At 43.6% G+C, this 19,003-nt stretch overlaps 1 protein-coding gene across 3 annotated transcripts in view; it reads right to left on the reverse strand.

Moving 5' to 3' along the window:
- Window positions 1–911: 911 nt before the first annotated feature.
- The window catches only part of LOC109644816 (zinc fingers and homeoboxes protein 2-like), a 75,629-nt gene continuing 57,537 nt past the window's right edge, over window positions 912–19,003 (reverse strand). For all 3 annotated transcript variants that reach the window (XM_069516613.1, XM_069516612.1, XM_069516614.1), the window contains exons 3-5: window positions 13,045–16,289; window positions 10,798–10,982; window positions 912–4,719 (exon numbers count right to left, since the gene is read on the reverse strand). In XM_069516613.1, the coding sequence (XP_069372714.1) occupies window positions 10,802–10,982; window positions 13,045–15,956 (3,093 nt within the window). In that variant the 5' untranslated portion in view covers window positions 15,957–16,289 and the 3' untranslated portion in view covers window positions 912–4,719; window positions 10,798–10,801. The remainder of the gene's footprint in view (window positions 4,720–10,797; window positions 10,983–13,044; window positions 16,290–19,003) is intronic.

A 19,003-nucleotide genomic window follows, 5' to 3' on the forward strand; every position in this document is an offset into this window, starting at 1 on the left:
CAGACACAGGAAGTGTTTCTGCAGAAATGTTCATCATCACACACACACACACACACACACACACACACACACACACACACACACACACACACACACACACACACACACACACACACACACACACACACACACACACACTCGTCTGCTGCATCAGGCCGAAACGTGATTCTTCACCTCTATTCTTTGGATGTTTCCGTGCAGCCCCTTCTTCTCATTGAGATTCCAAAGGCAGAACTTGTCTTGAATTAACAGCAGCACCGAGATCTCCTCTGAGAATACGACCAGATATTACAGCTCCTCCACCGTGAGGCTCAGCGACGTGGACAACATTCACAACGAGCGGGAAGCGCTCGCTCGTCTTTCACTGTTGCATCAGGCGTCAACGGTTTCAAGGCCGAGGAAGTTTCTCCTCTCGTCTCCTTGGACGGACGGAACAGGAAGTCAGAATTGTTTTTTCAAACCCAACAGTTCTTTGATTTAATTCAGTCCACATCAGCAAAGATCTATTGTTTTTTCGAAAGACAGAAAAAAACTGCAACTAAACTGGAAAATATTTAAGAATTTGTGTTTCCAGCGTCCGTCCACGTGAATTGAAATGTTCTGTATTTCTAGAGCGCCTCGTCTCGATGACGACTCAAAGCTCGTCACGCTTCACGTCATCATACCTGTCTGACAGTGAGCGTCCCAGGATCGATGTGTTGGACACGTGTCGTCCATCTTAACTTCCGTCTGGAACGAGTCACGAACTCAGTCTCACTTCAGCAGCGGCTTCATTCAGACATTTGAAGAGCAATTGCATCACAATCTTTCCCATGATTCATTGCACCTCTGTGATGTTTCAAAGAGGTGATGGAACCGGCGAGACACACACACACACACACACACACACACACAGAAACAGTGGACAGGGGTTTACCCTTTTGCAAAAGGCTGTTTTATTGAAATACAGCAGACATCAACAGGTTGTTTTTCTGTCCCGGGCGACAGAAACAGAGCTTGAATACTTTTCCAACTGAAATAAAAAATAATCGATGGCTTTTGTTTTGTTGTTTTAAGTCAAGAAAACTCGAAAGGCATTCTTAGTTCTGTGTCTCAGCCTGAGGACGAGTGACGTCACTCCGGTTCACAGGCTGACAAACTGAAAACAAAACCTTTCTGGGCTTTCGACTTTTTAAAAACTGCTGGTTTGTGGAGTTATAAATCAAACGCACCTCTGTGCTGGAGGGGCGGGGGGGGGGTGAAACAGTGTTCAGGTGTGTTTCTGTGCCCAGGGCTGGTTGTTTGATAGAAGCAGTAGTAGAAGAAGCAGAACCTCAGTTATGAAGCAGGGCTGACCTCAACTCCCCGAAACACGACGCGTCCGAGCACCTGGTTCACCGAGAACATTAACCTTTTATTTTGAAAAGTCTCCTCAGAGCTTCTGGGACATTTGCAGACGGTGATTAGAATTTAGATGAATTTAGATTCATTGGTTTGATTTACAACGTTTGTTAAAACTGGGTCAGAACCTGTTGAGATAAATTCAGCGTTAAACACTTTGATTTCTTAGAGCTTTGATCTTAAAAGACCTTGATTCTCTCAAAGCAAAGAAAAACTAAGTCTTGATTGTCAACAACTTTTAAAACCAATTTTCAGGTTCCTGAAATGTTTTTAATTAAAAAACAATCTCAACAGCAACTTGTTTCAGTCCAGCGTCACAACAGTTTTTCGATTAAATCACGGACGAGGATCCAGACCTGGTGAAAAGATTTTGAATCTTTAGGAGTTTGTATTCAGCATAAAAGCTTCATGTGTATTTGTGCTAAACACGAGAAGCGACAGAAACAGATAAAGGGTCCGAGTTCATCGCAGGAAACCAGGTGCACGGAACAGATTAAATCTCAACGTGAGAAAACAGAGCACATGAAACAAAGGAAGGACTCGTGCACACCTGTCGTATCAGTGTTCTGTTGTAGTGTGAATGAATCTGGATGTTTGAATTCCAAGAGAAACTTCAACGACTTCTTTTAAAACTGTGACACTGAAATTCATCTTCGAAGCGTCGAGGTTGACGCTGAGTCGAACTCGACCTGGAAGATGAAATTCACCGTTTCGCAGCGAAGTTTTGTTGTTTGCTGGTGCGACTGAACCAACGTGATCCGTCTCCGAACATCCTGCTGATTTCAGATTGTCGGGATGTTCGAGAGCTGCCTCGGGTCACAGTTTGTAAAAGATTTAACCGTCCAGACAAAAACCAACTTGTGGCTTTTTATTCTTCGGCCTCAAGCAGCTGTTTGAAAACATCAGTGAGACGTCAGATGTTCTGTCGACTCAGGTGCTCGTGCGCTCGACTCCTCCCTCCTCGACATTCAGACAGTATAACCTCCAAAGCAAATACATTCAATCATTCATCAGAAAAATACTCAATTAAAACTTTACACTTGCAAAAATAAAAGTCTCTTGGAAGCGTTCTAAGGCCAAGCGTCAGCAGCGTCTCTGAGCGCCGCTGCCTCTCTTTCTGCAGAAGGACGAGGCGGAGAGCTGCAGCGACGCCCAACGCCACCATAAAAAAAACTATATCGACTTTAAGCGCAGAAACGAGCATTTCCATCGACTCCCACCGGCAGCCGGGAGCTTGGTGCCAAACCGCCGGCTGCTACCAATCAGTCGCTCGGTGGATTGAAACCTGTGGTTGTGTCTGTTGAGGCCAGCCCTGGGATGCATTTGTAAATACAGTATTTCAGATATATGTAGTCTTATCATCTTTTAATCTGACCAGGACACTACAGCGGCAGAACCAATACATAAAGAAGCTCATAGTCTGTTTTTACTAATATTCTTTTTTGTCGGAATGGAACTAGTTTCGACTAAAGCTACCAAGCCAACATGTAGTTATGTACTGAATAAAAGGCTATTCATCTTTTTTTTGTCTGTTTTTGCTTATTACAGGTGAGTATGAAGGTGCGCAGGACGACAGATAAAAAACAATCAGAAGACAAACGGAAGAAAGACGAGAGAGAGACAAAGAAAGGGTGAAAAGTAAGAGAAGGGACGGAGTGATAGAGCGAGAAGAGACAGAGAGAAACAGAGAGAGAGATGAAAGATTCAGGCAGCATGATTCTGGGTTGTAGGATTTCACTGTCGAGTGTGTGTGTTTGTGTGTGTGTGTGTGTGTGTGTGTGTGCGTGTGTGTGTGTGAGATCGTTACCATCGAATCCTTCTGCGTTTCCAACAGATTGTTCGAGTTTGTTCCTCATCGGTTTTAAACAAAGATCCACGACAGTCACTTGGTCGTAAAAACATGTTCGTCAGAACGAGAAGTGCAGATTGGCTTAAGTTTCTTTTTTTTCAAAGTTTTTTTTTTCTTCGCTTTTCTTCAAAAAGGGTTCAGACAGAGTGGCTACGATCAGAATAATATAATATAATAATAATATAATATAATAATAGCACTTGACTTCACTTCAGCACAGTAAAAAAAGAAAAAAGGTCCAAAGGTGCTTTTTTTGTGTTTTGTTTTTAAATCTGATTTGATGTGAAGCCAAGTCCCCCCCCCCTCCTCTTCCTCCTCACTCCTCCTCCCCCTCCCCCACCTCTCCTCGCAGCAGGGAAGTGGCGAGCGGAAGTCCAGTGCCGGTGAGATGAGGAGAAGTGACTGAAGTGTTGCCAACTGCTCCGTCTCTCTTTTCCTTTTCTTTTTTTTAGTGGTTTCACTCGGGTTCCGAACAAAACGAGAAAAAAAGAGGTGGAGAAAAAAAGAAACCACTGCTGGCACCGTTTTTAAAAAGTCCATCAACAAAAATATAAAAGATGAGAATCAAAGCTAAAGAAAAAGTGCGGAGGGTTTCAGGGGGGACGAGTTGCTCCCATTTTACAAAATGTAACAAAATTTTTCCTGCAAAATTTTACAAATCTGTTGCAATACAGGAAAAACAAACAAACAAACAAACAAACACATAGATCATATTTACAAGAAGAAGAAGAAGAAGAAGAAGAAGAAGAACCCTTTTTTAAAAGTGTAGTGAGAATGCAGCAGATCCCAGCTTTGGCACTCGGCGTTTGTTGTTGTGTTTTTTATAAGTTATTTTTCTTATTTGTTTGTTTGTTTTGAATCCAGCCTCTCGGTTGGTCGATGTGTCGGCTGCTGCAGAAACACATTCAGTGCTCCGGTTCACCCTCGTCCTCGCAGCTCCACGGCAACGCAGATCACGCACAACATCTCCCACAAATGTCCGCCCGTCGGTTCACCATCTCACGAGGCGCTCATGTTGAAGAACCGAGCTTCCTCTTAAAGGGGAAGTTTAGATCAGAGTCGCTCTGAAGGAAACTCTGTGATTTATTATGATTCACGTTTTTAACTTTAATACGTAGATTTACTAAATTTACACTGAATCTCTGAGACAAAAAGATCAAACTCAGCTCGATGTCACGTGACGTCACAATGACGAAGACGAGCGGGACCGAGAATCTCTCTCTTCACATTTCAAACTGGGCCTCGCCAAAATAAAAGCCTCGTGCTTTTCAAACTCATGAGCGTCAGCGGAGTGAGTTCAGGGAACAACCAGGATGTCAGGAAGGATGTTGTGCATGATCTGCAGTGCGACAATCAAAAGGTAAAAAATCGGCAAAATAAAAAAAAAAAAAAGGGTAAAATGATGTGAATAAAAAAACTTCTGCTCCGTTCGTTGTTTTCGTTCCTTCTGTGTTTCCAGCAGCAGCGATGGAGGGAAATCCTCTTCGCACCTGAAACACAGAAAGGAGGGAAAAGCAAATGATCAAACACTGAAAGTTTCAGTTTCACGAGAACTCAGATCGTTCCCACAGAAGAAGAAGGAAAAAAAAAAACAAAAGCGAGGGGATTAAAAAGTGACTGTTGTGTCCCGTCGCCTGGCGCTGCTGGGAACTGGGACATGTTGTGAAATCGCAGCTTTCTCCTCGACCCGCCCGGCCGGCGCTCTCGCTCTAATCCGCGTTAGAGGGAAACTGTGTTGAGGTCGTGTTTGGTGGAAGTGATTAAACGAGGCTCGCAGTCGCCGTGATTATAGAAAACAGGACAATGGACAGTGAGACGCACAGAAACACGCTTTCATCCTTCACACAGAAGCTGCTGTTCAGAGATCTTCACGTTCAGGGATCTTCACGTTCAGGGATCTTCACGTTCAGAGATCTTCACGTTCAGAGATCTTCACGTTCAGAGATCTTCACGTTCAGAGATCTTCACGTTCAGAGATCTTCACGTTCAGAGATCTTCTCGTTCAGAGATCTTCTCGTTCAGAGATCTTCACGTTCAGAGATCTTCACGTTCAGAGATCTTCTCGTTCAGGGATCTTCACGTTCAGAGATCTTCACGTTCAGAGATCTTCTCGTTCAGGGATCTTCACGTTCAGAGATCTTCACGTTCAGAGATCTTCACGTTCAGGGATCTTCACGTTCAGAGATCTTCACGTTCAGAGATCTTCACGTTCAGACGTTCCATCACCGGGAGCCTTCGGGTTCGCTCCACATCAGACTGGAGCTCAAAGAGGCTTCAATCAGGATCTTCACACTGATGATGAAGAGAATGTTCAGATCGTCTCGTTACTGTCGAGGTTCACTGTCACTGCGTCGTCTTCGTCTTCTGTCGACGCAGTTTAGAGTCAGAGAGCAGCTGATGTTTCCCTCAGGAGGAGGTGCAGAGCAGCTGATGTTTCCCTCAGGAGGAGGTGCAGAGCAGCTGATGTTTCCCTCAGGAGGAGGTGCAGAGCAGCTGATGTTTCCCTCAGGAGGAGGTGCAGAGCAGCTGATGTTTCCCTCAGGAGGAGGTGCAGAGCAGCTGGAGCAAACAGAGGCGGAGCTCTGGACTGAGATTCATCAAACTAACAAATGGATAATAATGTTCTCAGACTCACAGTTCTCCTCCAGATGTTCTCAGACTCACAGTTCTCCTACAGGTTCTCAAACTCACAGTTCTCCTCCAGGTTCTCAAACTCACAGTTCTCCTCCAGATGTTCTCAGACTCACAGTTCTCCTACAGGTTCTCAAACTCACAGTTCTCCTCCAGGTTCTCAAACTCACAGTTCTCCTCCAGATGTTCTCAGACTCACAGTTCTCCTCCAGATGTTCTCAGACTCACAGTTCTCCTCCAGGTTCTCAAACTCACAGTTCTCCTCCAGATGTTCTCAGACTCACAGTTCTCCTACAGGTTCTCAGACTCACAGTTCTCCTCCAGATGTTCTCAGACTCACAGTTCTCCTCCAGATGTTCTCAAACTCACAGTTCTCCTCAAAGTTCTCAAACTCAAAGTTCTCCTCCAGGTTCTCAGACTCACAATTCTCCTCCAGGTTCTCAGACTCACAGTTCTCTTCCAGATGTTCTCAAACTCACAGTTCTCCTCAAAGTTCTCAGACTCACAGTTTCCTCCAGGTTCTCAAACTCACAGTTCTCCTCAAAGTTCTCAGACTCACAGTTCTCCTCCAGATGTTCTCAGACTCACAGTTCTCCTCCAGATGTTCTCAGACTCACAGTTCTCCTCTAGATGTTCTCAGACTCACAGTTCTCCTCCAGGTTCTCAAACTCACAGTTCTCCTCCAGATGTTCTCAGACTCTTGAGAACGTCTACTAGAATAACTCTCAGTGGAGCTCGTCCGCAACAAATCACACAAACTCATAAATCTCCGTCCTCATCAGATGATGTCACATCAAGAACACGTCAGAGTCGTTGTGTAAAGTTCCTGAAGAAGTCGATAAACAGACTTGAAATAAAGATGGAGGACAAATCTTCACTTCCTCCTTCTGCACACGTCCAGATTCTCCAACTTTGGTCTGTGTCCCATCTGCAAACATGGAGGAGGAGGCTTTACGATCACCAGGGGGCGATCCAGATGTTTTGGTTTTCTGTATTTAAATTCTATGGGTCCTTCACACACACACACACACACACACACACACACACACACACACACACACACACACACACACACACCAACCAAACAAGATGTTTATAAAAATACATAATTCAAGTCTCTCGGCAGAAGAAGAACTTGAGCTCAGACGTTCTGCAGAAACACGATTATCACTCCTGAGAAGAGTTGTTTTATTTTTCACGTGAATATTTCAACAGTAAGTTTCACTGAAGTTTTGCTCCAAAGTTTGTTGGATTCTGTGTTTTCATGATATTTGAAAGTTTCTGCGTCTTAAGCTCTAAAAAATAAAAAATCTTTTCTATGGAAACTGAAAATAAATAGTGTTTTTTAACTCTTGTTGATTTGAACAGTTTGTATTCTGTGTCTCTGCGTCTCCGCGCTGCAGCATTCTGGTAATTAAGCCGTCATCTATAAGCTACGAGCGTTGATAAGTTATTATGGGACGACGCTCCGCGCCCGGCTGATTAAATGAAGCCGCGAGCTGCAGTGATTAGTGAGACAGGACAATGGATGGTGCAGACACACACACACACACACACACACACGCACACACACACACACACACACACACAGTGATTTGCGCCGCAGGAATTTGTTTTCGCTCCATCAATCGTTCCGACTCTTTAATAAAAACCCGTCGCTCCCCGTGTTGCTTTGACCTCTGACCCCGAGTACAACAAAGGTTTTCTCTAAAAACTAAAGGACAAAAAAACTAAACACAAAGTCAAATGTTTTCACACCCAGATGCATATTTCAGACGTTAAATTCCTCCAGATGAAAACAGGTTATTTATTGGCTCCATTCACGAGCGTCGCCCTCTCCCTCCTCTCTGATTCTAAAATGTGTGAAAGTGTTTTTCGCAGCCACCTCTCGGTGATTTATTTCAGACGTGTTATTCTTCCTTTTCTCGGCAGAAATGCGACTCCAGCGTTTACCTTGGCCTCCTCCCCAAAAGAACAAAGTTATGATTAATACAGAATAATATCGAGGGATGTTTATCACATTCTCATCATGTTTTGCTGGATAGAAGAATAACTTTGTTTTTAATTTCTGTCGTGAGCAGAATCTGAAATGACGCCTGATGAATCTGACCAGAACCATTTTTTACTTTTATTGAAATAGTTTTAAAAGTCGACGTATTTTCCTCGTCTGAGGTTTTATTCAGGATTAGTTTTTTTTTGTGTGTCAGATTAATTTCAAAATGTGAAACTGAGTTGCGTTGCTGTGATTTAGATGCTGTGAGGACGTAGTGATAAAAGCTCCGAGCGCCTCGTTTAGCTCCTTGTTTCTGTTTCTGGCTCAAAAGTCTCATCGGAATTTATGATTGATGATTATGATGATATCTTAGATATTTTGTTCACATCTTGTTCTGATGCCACAAAACGACCAAATTCTGAATCAAAGCAGCTTTAAAAAAACGTTTCCTACCTGTGTGCCGAAGAATATCAAGTTTATTAATTAATCAGAAAAGAATAAAACTGAATATTCGGTTTCTTTACATTTTCCTTCCCAAAACACTTTGATGTGATAATTCTACGGACGTGGTGAGAAATCTGCAGACGGAGAGAATCAAGGGGTGAAAAGTCTGAACATCCGGACGGACTGACGCCGTCTCAAAAGATGTTTTCAGAGTTTCTCAGGTAGAAATGTTTTGCTCCTTCAGCCACAATCACCTGCTCAGTCGTCTGTGAGCCAAAGTGTTTCTGAGAGCAGAATCCAGCCTCCAATAATAACTGGAACCTGAAGTGAGCGTCTGGCAGAGCGGGCGAGTGTGTGGCCTCGGAGTTCAGACAGCAGCTCATGTTCATTTATCATCCGGCTCACAAACCGAATCTGTGAACGCTCCTGTTCCACACGCCGGGACGAGAAGCGTCTGACGAGCTTCGCGCCGCCGTCTGAAGTGAAGCGGATGAAAGTGACAGCTCGACTCAGGCGTTTACGTGTTTGACACTGAAACTTAAATTCTCTAATTTGTGTAAAGAGTGACCTCTATGCAAATGCAGCTGATTGATGTTGTTTTTCAGTCGGTGGGATGAAGCCGAGAGGAGACTGGAAAAGAGTTTAGAAAAGAAAACCTCCACAAATAAATCATCTCAGTCTGTGTGTGTACATTTATACATTATATATATATTATATTTCATTACTACGGAAGCATTCACTTGAAATCAGGTTTTTCTGAGTAATTTATTTTTTGCTTTGTTTTTTGGAATAATTTTTTCAGTTTTTTTCTGGTTTTCTGACAATTTTTTTTTGGGAGATCGTCTTGTCTTTAAGACAGACGCCATCCAGCTGTAGAGCAGGGTCGCTACACTGTTAGCATTGGTTCGTTTCAACTCTACGCACGAACCTGAATTATTATTATTCAGAAAAAAAATGGTCTGAAAAACAGAAAAAAAAAATTTTTATCCGAAAAACAGAAAAAAAAATTTATCCAAAAAACTGAAAAAATTTTTATCTGAAAAACAGAAAAAAAAAATTTTTATCCGAAAAACAGAAAAAAAAAAATTTTATCCGAAAAACAGAAAAAAATATTTTTTATCCGAAAAACAGAAAAAAATATTTTTTATCCGAAAAACTGAACTTTTTTTTTCTTTTTTTTTCAAGTGAATGCAATATGCTTCCATACATCACATCTATATATTATATTACATCATCTATGTATTATATTACATCACATCTATATATTATATTACATCACATCTATATATTATATTTTTCTTTTAAAGAACTCACTGGATCATGAAAGTATCGACCAAATCTGTCAAAACTGAAAAATGATAGAGAAACACAACAGTTCAGACAACGAGAGGCACTGACGACTGTGTGTGTGTGTGTGGTGTGTGTGTGTGTGTGTGTGTGTGTGTGTGTGTGTGTACACTTGAACTTATCGAGTATTATTACTAAACACTTTTTTAAGGTTTCTTTTACTTTTATCTTCAACACTAAACTTAGTTTTGTGGTTTTTCTTCAGATTATTTAGATTTGACATGAATTTGTTTTATTCAAGTTGTTTTTGTGAGTTAAGAAAGCAGCTTGTTGAAGTACCAGTGAAGTATTGTTGAAGTACCAGTGAAGTATTGTTGAAGTACCAGTGAAGTATTGTTGAAGTACCAGTGAAGTATTGTTGAAGTACCAGTGAAGTATTGTTGAAGTACCAGTGAAGTACTGTTGAAGTACCAGTGAAGTATTGTTGAAGTACCAGTGAAGTATTGTTGAAGTACCAGTGAAGTATTGTTGAAGTACCAGTGAAGTATTGTTGAAGTACCAGTGAAGTACAGATAATCAGACGTCCGGTGACAGGAGGAGTTTTATTCCTGTTGGTTTTTCAAACTGCTGCATATTGATTATTGATTTGAATGGTCACGGGCTGATTCTTCTGATCAGGTTTCCCAGCGAGAGACAACCTGCGTAAGAAGCTTGTTTGAGTGTTTGCAGCAGGAACGTATTTGAACAGATTCTATTTTGATGAAACATTCAAACTCTCAGTCTTCTGTCAGAACGAGCTGCAGACGCTGTCGTCACACGTTGCCCCCGGTGGAGCCTTTTATCATCACACTTTATAACACCAGGGGGTCTGCTGCTATTTCTGGCCTCAGAAAATGCTTTTTTTTCTCTTCTCCTTCCTAAATGTTCCTAAAGTTGGCGTTGCCGCTGAGCAGTCGAAGCCAAAACTGACACAGCTACACACACAGCCGGTGACTGGCTGCAGCGGCTCTGTTCGCTGCCCGGGATCGAGATGCTGGCTTCAACTCTGACGGGCTGAAGAGCGGAGGAGGGACGACGGGGACCAAACTGAAATCACTTCACTCTCCTCTGAAAACCTGCAGCTTCGGTTTCACAGAGCCGTGTGCACATAATCTACAGTTTGACCTCATTACCATGGAATATTAGAATCCATCAATCATTAACGCTCTCTCACCGTTTCATCCGGTCAGCCTCCCGGACGCGTCCTCCGCCATCTTCCTCTCTCTGTCCAGGAGCAGCTCCCGTCCTCTCCTTGAGCGTCCGTCCTCCAGCCAGCTCCTGAACATCTCCCGTGCTCCTCCTACGACTCCTCCGTTCTGTCCCCCGTTCTTCAACTCCGCCACGTTCTGCTGCCTCAGTCTGTTGGAGGTTAACAAAACGTTAGCCAGAGGTTCAGTGTGTGGGATTTAGTGGCATCTGGTGGTGAAGGTGCAGATTGCACTACTGGTGGTCGATGGTAGAATAAACAAAACTAGTTTTAAACGTGGATTCTGTCATTTTCTGCCACTAAACAAAAAGGAGTTAGTTGAGGGGGTGCAGCAGTGAGGGATGATGGGAGTTGTAGTCTTCTCCTGGTCAGGATTCAATAAAACACTAAACAAAGCAGCTTCACGCTAAAAGTTTCTACGACGCCGTTCAGCCGACATCCCTGTTCAAATATATACAGTAGTTAAAAACCATGATTTAAAATATAAATGTTATATTAAAGTCTTACAGTTTATAGTGTTAAAAAAACGCCGGTCCCAGATTGTTTGTATTTTAATATATTTCAATATTTTTGAGGAAAGTTAAGTTTTAAACATGTGATTTTATGTATTAATGTTGAGAACTGTTTCTTCTTCTGGAGAAAGTCGTTTTAATATTTTTTGTGTTCGTAACATTCTTTTAGTTTCTATAGGAATGCGATTTTATTAAAAGACAAATGTTGGCATTAAATGATTAGATATATAAAGTGAAATTGTAAATCCACATCGCCGTGTGTTACCATGAAACCAGCAGTTAACGGCTGAAAACCCATAAAACATCTCAATGAGGTTTAACTGACGAACATGAAACTGATTTCGTCGCCGCAGATAAAGAGACGGAACGAATCAGATCTGTGTTCCACGATTAAGAAAGCAGCTGTCAATCACTACGATATGTGCAGAAGTGCAGTGATCGCTCACCATCAGATTTAACACAAGCGGAACATCAGCTTTTGGAATTATCACTTTTTTCATGTTATGTGGAAAATGAGAAAATAAAACTCACAGATGAGAAATCTCAACTGTGTCAAGTTACAACAATTAGATTTTTTGGCAAAAACAAAAGTCTAATTATATTTGGTGAAGTAAAGAGAGACGACTTTTAACTTTAGCAGCTTCTGCGTGACATCACCTCTCCCTGAATTTACCATGAATGTATATAAAATACATAAATACCTTTGTGTTGCTGTGTCATTATTTCTCCTGGTGTCTGTACATTTCAGAGCAAACTGCAGCAGAGCCAGAAGGATTCTATCGAGCCGTTAACGAGCTTTTCAAAGACTGAGCCTGAACCCCGGAGCTGACTCACGGGAAGAATAAAACTCTCGCCCAAATTATTGTGGAGATATTGGTTTCCTGCCTAATGGCTCGGTTATTTGACGAAAGATGTCCCAAGCTCCCCGAATTCACGGCAGACTAAATAAAGTGCCGTAGATTTTCAGGTTAATGTCCTGAAAACAATGTTAACGTGGCAACAAGGAAACAACAGCACGATCCTGCCGAGAGGAAGCAGAGATTTATTCTGGATGGTCACAACAAAAAGTGTCAGCGAGAAGAAAAAGATTGTGACAGTAACCGAACACTTTGTCATTTTGTGGTCTGTCCACTTCTTGTGCTGAATTGTTCCTCAAAGAAACTGAATCACTTTCAATTCCATCATCACGAGTATTTTAAATTAAGAAGAGATGGAAATAAAGAGAAACTGGTGATTTATAGAAGAATTTAAGTTTTGATTCTTCGATTATCATGATGTGAATTCACTTATTCGCTAAAAGGCCCCAGAGTAACATTTGATTTATGTTTCTGTGGCAGATGACGGATATGGTTTAAGATTCTTTACGTTAATGTACGAAAACAACAATGTCAACGTTCTTCTTCTAAATGAACCTGCAGAAGCTTGAGAGTAATACCAGTGCTTCCACAAGGTGGCGAGGATTCACGAAATTTTCAGCCTTTAGTGCAAATTTAATGTTTAAAAGTAAAAACATTCCAAATAAATGTGAGACTGTTAAATAATTAAGATTTACTTCATGTTACTGGGGAAGTTTAACAATTAGTCATAAAATTGACTTTACCGTATATTTACACAACAAAATGTCAGGATCCTTCAAAACACAAGCAAAATACTTCAATTGAATTAAAAACAGAAATATTTAAATATTCGATAAGTACAGTACCTTCCAGCAAACCGGTCGTGGACGCCATCGTGCTGTTGAATGTTGAGGCTGTTGGCGCGCTGCTCCATCAACCAGCCCAACTCAACCTCCAGCACCTTACTGCTGCTGTTGTTGTTTGTTATGGCTCCTTCCTGACAGCGCTGGATTATGCTGGAGGGAGCATTTTCAGGGGAGCACGCAGGCGCCCCCTGTCCTCCATTCACTCCGTTGTTGTTAAAAAGTTCCGTCAGGTCCATGCTGCCGCTCTGCAGCCGACTGTCGTTGAACCAGCGGGCGAGGTCGGCGCGAGCCAGTCCTGTCCGACCCTCCAGCTGGCTTAACTCCTCAGGGGAAGGCCACCGTGTTTGAGCAAAGTCGTCCTTGAGGAGCGCCAGGGATCGGCTGTCTGGAGGCACTGAGCAGGAATTGGGGTTGGGGACGGAGGGTGCGATTGTACCGGGGGAAAGGATGGGCAGAGTGTGCGTAGTTAGCAGAGGGCTTTTAAGCTGGCCGGCCCCGATGCTAGGTTTATGAATCCCATTCAGCTTCAGAGTTTGGTGTTGCTGCTGATACAGTTGTTTGTCAGTGAGGGCAGCGATGCCGCCCACCCCGATCCTCTTAGTGCCCATGGAGTTGATAAGTGCTTGTTCCAAGTTGTCGCGTAGTGCACGGCGCTCCACGAACCAGCTGTCGATTTCCCGGTGAGACAGGCGGGTGGTGGCTGACAGACCGTCCACATCACTGTGTGTGGGGAAGCTGTTCCTCAGGAAGTTCTCCTCCAAGATCTTCAACTGTTCTGCTGTTTTTCCTTTCATTCTCTCCAGCAAAGGAAACTGAGTCAACACTGAGGACTTCTGCTGAAAATCTGGTTTTGTTGATGCCGCTGTCTTTCCACCATCCATATGTATCCCTCCATTGTTGTAAAGAGCGGAGGTCTGGTTATGAGGCCATTTACCGTCAGTGCGAGATGTTCCATTGGCCTCTGTCAGAGGGGTTAGTACCTTGTCTCCTCTGGGGTAGCTGGCTTTCAGCTCCACTCCTTGCTGCTCTTTTAGTTTCTTACCATCCAGGGTAAATCCCGGAGCCTGTGGTGGAGCTTTAGCCGGAGCACGAATGGTCTGAATAATGGTCGGCCTCCTTATCTGTGGGGTAACGAGTGGAGGGGAGTTCTGCAACTTCAAATCTGGAGCTGGCAAAGGGTGGGTGTTTGGGTGCTTTTCTTTGGAGGCAATGGGCAGGGTACGAGGAAGAAGTAAAGATTTTTTAAATGGAGGGGCAAAGATAGGCGGGGGGGCGATCATTGGCCTTGTTAAGGACTCTGGAAAGACAATGGAGGGCAGCGACAACACCGGCTTTGTTTTGGGGCTTCCTAACGATGACAGAATCTTCCCTTTGGACGACAAAGACGGGGAGGACGATGGGGGGGGCATTAAAGGCACAGCAGCGGAGGGCCTCTTCATCTCTATGGGAACAGGAGGAGGGGCCATTGGGAAGTGGTCTTTCTGGGGCGGAGGGGGTGGAGGAGGAGCCATGAGGCCCTTGTCTTTAGGGTCACCAGAATGGGGGGCGACTGCCATAATAGGTCGCTTAGACTCGGGGCCACACAGCGTCGTCAGGTGTGCTGGCAGGGGTCGTTTAAGGGTGGAGCTAATTGCGAACCCAGCTAGAGCGCTTGTGGTGGTGACCACACTCAGCCCATTGGACGTGGTCGTCCGGATGAGACCTGGATGCTCCACTGTGGTGTGGACGATGGGCTGCTGGGAAGCTTTGGCAGACGGCTGAGAGCTGGGGCTTGTAGGCAGGATGGTGAACATGTGATGGGCAGGAGGGATGGAACCATTGAACATTTTCTTTCTTGCTTCCTCCACCTCCTCCGGGGACCAGGTGATGCCTTGCTTCAGGCGCTGGGTGGTGAACCACACTTTGATCTGTTCCTCTGGGTGCTTGGAAGCAGCTGTGAGCCAGGACAGCTCAGCATGTGTCGGGTAAGGGAATTTGTTAAAGGAGGTGATCAATGTCAGGTTGTCGTCTAGAGAAGGGTTGTATTTGGTAGTGTTCAAGGGAACAGCTATTTTTGGTACAGAGTTGAAGTTGGGCGGGCGCTGGAGCATCGGGGTGACATGGGAGAGCCCTTGGAGGATGGTGGGTTCAGGGATGATGACTGTTCCGTTGATGCTTACCGCTGTGATTTGATCCAGCTGGCTTTTCAGGTCGCCTCCTTGATAGAGCGACTGGATATTGTCGGGGGTTTTCACCGTGGTAGATATACAAGGTGGAAACACGGAACTGTTGCTGCTCTCACCTCGTTCATTTGTCGCTTCGCATTCAACTGAATTGTCCTTGCCTTCGATTGTCTGCTCTAAGATCGTCTGATTGTTCACTTTTATCCTCTTGAACTTGAAGTTAGTCTCGCCCGGGTGCTGGCTGTCGTTGTGCTCGGTGAGTGAGTCGAACTTCTTGGTGTTGAAGTTGCAGACAGCACAAAGGTACAACGGATTGAGAATGACGTTAGGGTGGCTGGAGTCCACATGCTCTTTAAAGTCATTCAGGTTCTGTGTGGAAAACGGGCAGTATTTGCACTCGTAACCTCTGGGCAGCTTTTTCTGGGATGTTGTGTCAGATTCGGCCTCTTCCCCGTCCTTCTCTTCTCTGGCTTCTACATCTTCGATGACAGGGGGTCGGTCTTCTTTACTCGACTGTTGCTCTTGTTCTAATGGCTCAGGAGTTTGGTTTTCCTCTGGATTTGGAAATGTCTGCTGGTCTGGATCCTCTGGTTTCTCCTGCTCGGCGACTTGACTCTTTTCTGCACATTCAGGTGACTCCGACTTGTCTGTCGATATTTCCATCACCTCCTCTGCTTCATCTTGCTCTTCAGGCAGGTCGGTAATGACCCGAACCATGCAGGGGGTGGAGGACTTTCTACGACTGGACATGGTTGCTGCTGCTGCTGGTGACAGTGTTGGTGCTGGTGTTGCTGATTGCGTTGAAGATATTGTGATTTTTGGCTGCTGCTGCTGCTGGTGCTTGCCAAGGACGTCAGCGTGTCGGTGTGTGAGGGGGTCTTACTGGGGTGGATCGGAGCTGATGGTTGTGGATACTGGAAGGTGGGTGGAGGTGGCGTCTCCAGCGTGAGAGAGGGAGGGCGAGAACCGGCTAATGCCGCCGGCCCAGGACCGATTGTGCAGTGGCGTCTCCCGCTCACTGGAAGTGTCAGCTACTGACCTGGGCGTCATGGGATAGCATCACAGACAGCAGCGGTGCTCAAGCTGTGTGGAGACAAACACAAAGAGAGAAAATTACATGTTAATATTGTTTGTGTTCATCGAGCTGCACAGCAGCCACTTGGGGAAAGACTAAAAGCAGAGAAAAACACCCGTTAGAGAAACATAGAGAGAAGTCATGTTGATACTGTTTGTGAGTGACGTTCTGAATTCACCCTGAATAAGACAAAGAACAGGAAGAAGCATGATGGGCAATGACAGAAGGGGAGAAAGAGATCATTTGCATTTTTGTAAAGAGGAAAACAGAGCTTTTGGTTGAAACGTCCTGTTTCTTTGAGAGATGTGAGATCAGCACAGCATCAGAGATAAAACACATCAGCAGATGTTTTACTGCCGTCACAAAATATATGTATTGTTGTACTGAAATACACTTTAAATAAAATTTAAACACAAATCTCCTGAAAACCTGGAGTTTGAATATAAATGTTTTTATAAAATGACCATTAAAATCTGACTGATGCCAAATTTTAGAGGCTGAAACCAACATCGTCTTTTTAAAAATGTTTTTACGCCCCGTTGCTAATTTAGCTTTATCTTTGATATAAAGGAAGCGCTCGTCAGTTAAACCACAAACTGCAGCGTCCAAAATGATCATAAAGTTGTATCTTCCCTCCTAAAACATAATGAGCTTCATGAGGGAGGATTTAGTGCTGCACTGCTGCAATATTGGTTCAGGTATTAGATCGTATTAAGTTTTAGTTACTGGAGGTTTATCTAATGAAACGTGAGATGAGACAAACATATATAAGACGTACAGTGACTGGACCCTCAGCAGGATTCTCTCTCTCCCGTCTCCTCCACGGTCTGAGACACTTTTCTATGTCGTCACTTGCCCCTAAACATCTCAGGAGCCTCATCTGGTGCGTTTTAATCAGGCGCTGGCAGGTAACAGCGTTTGCTGACAAAGCCGAGGCCAGAAGTCGTGTGACTGACAAGTCGGAGCGAGACGCAGCGCCCGAAAATTACCATGAAACCGAGTGCCACTTAATCAGGACACGCTGTTCCAGGCCAGTCACATGTGAATGCAATAAATTGAAGAGTCCACAGTAACTACAGAAGACAAAAAAGTCTCCAAACTCCAAACCCCATTAAAAAGACATTAAGCGTCTTTCATACTTTCGGGCAAAGACAACTTCACAGGATAATTACCCTGTAATCATGTAATAAGAGAGACTCAGTGATGAGATCTCCTGACAGCCATCAGCCACACAATGGAACAGAGAGACGGAGGTAGACGGAGGACGAGAGAAGACAGAGAGAGGGAAAGACAGGTATAAATAAATATGGGGAGAGAGGGGGAGACGTAAAATGAGGACAAAAGGAGAATGCAGGTAAAAGGGGCAGAGGGGGGGAGGCAGAATGATATAAAAAAGAGGACGAGAGACAGTGGAGAAGAAGCAGAGAGATAAAGGGAAAGAGAAAGAGGGGAGCGTCTAAAAAACTTCCAAACTGATGAAAGAGAGCAGGCACAAAGCAGAAGACGTTTTAACTAGGCCATGGCCTGGCAGATAGAGAGAGAGAGAGAGACAGAGAGACAGAGAGACAGAGAGGAGACGACGACAGAGGGGAGGAAGCAGAGAAACATAAAGAGGGAGGAGGAGAGAGGGACAACAGAGCATTTAAAGAGAATGAGACACAAGAGAGAGAGAGAGAGAGAGAGAAACAAACAGAACTGAAAGAGGATGAGAGGAGGAAGAAGATTTTCAGTCCGAGAATAAATTCTAACCATTCGATGAAATATCACAAAATCATTTTTTGTTTTTTTTTCCATCAGCGAAGAGGAAGCTTTGAAAAGGTGTCCCGATCCTTTGGGGAGAAAAAACACATTTGCCAGAAAAATGGAGAGTATTTCAACACTTAATTAGTGTTGGGCAAGCTGTTATTTGTCCCAAGTGTCACTTAATGTTGGACATATTTCATGCTCTCGCTGCCTTGATCAGCTTCTCACAGCCTGAACACCAGAGTCCTGAGTCCTGCTCGAACTCTACTCATCCTGTGTTATTATAAATCTCATGCATCTTTACTGCAGACGTCCACCAAAGAGATTTCCTCATGAAGCGTCCGACGGAGAAATAGTCAACGACAAAATTAAAAGTGTCCACAAGAGACGACATGTTTGGACACAAACCTCATTGGACAGCGACGAACAAGATTAACGGGGTCAGAAAAAAGAGTAGAGGAAGAATTTCTTTTTTTATTTTGTAAATTCAGTCACAATTTCATTTTTACATTTTGCACATTTTCTAAATTTAGAAAAAAACAAAATGTTGAAAATGTATTTTTCCTTTTTTCATTTCAAGAATAAATTAAAAATGTTGAGGATATAGTTTAATACCACGGAAATGTTTAAAATATCTTTATATTTATTCATTCAAATTATAAAAGACAAAGTCAAACTAAGTTTTTTGCATTTCGGGAATAAAGTGTTTCTCAAATGTTGAAATGTTGAGAAAAGTCTAAATATTTGTGTAATTTATTTTGCATTTTGAGATTCAAGTCAAAATAACATAATCATTTTCTCTCCCAGTTTGTGTTTAGAGAATAAGGTCGACTTTTGGAAATAAAGTTAAAATGTCAAGAAAAGAGTTGATTTTCTGTTTTGCTTATAAAGTTGAAAAAGTCAAGAATGAAGTGAACTCCTCTGGTTCATCAATCTAAATCTAATGGTCTGTTCTTCCTCCAGCAGCTGCAGCAGCGCA

Source organism: Paralichthys olivaceus, chromosome 20 (assembly GCF_024713975.1).
Source record: "Paralichthys olivaceus isolate ysfri-2021 chromosome 20, ASM2471397v2, whole genome shotgun sequence".
In the NCBI taxonomy this organism is placed as follows: domain Eukaryota; kingdom Metazoa; phylum Chordata; class Actinopteri; order Pleuronectiformes; family Paralichthyidae; genus Paralichthys; species Paralichthys olivaceus.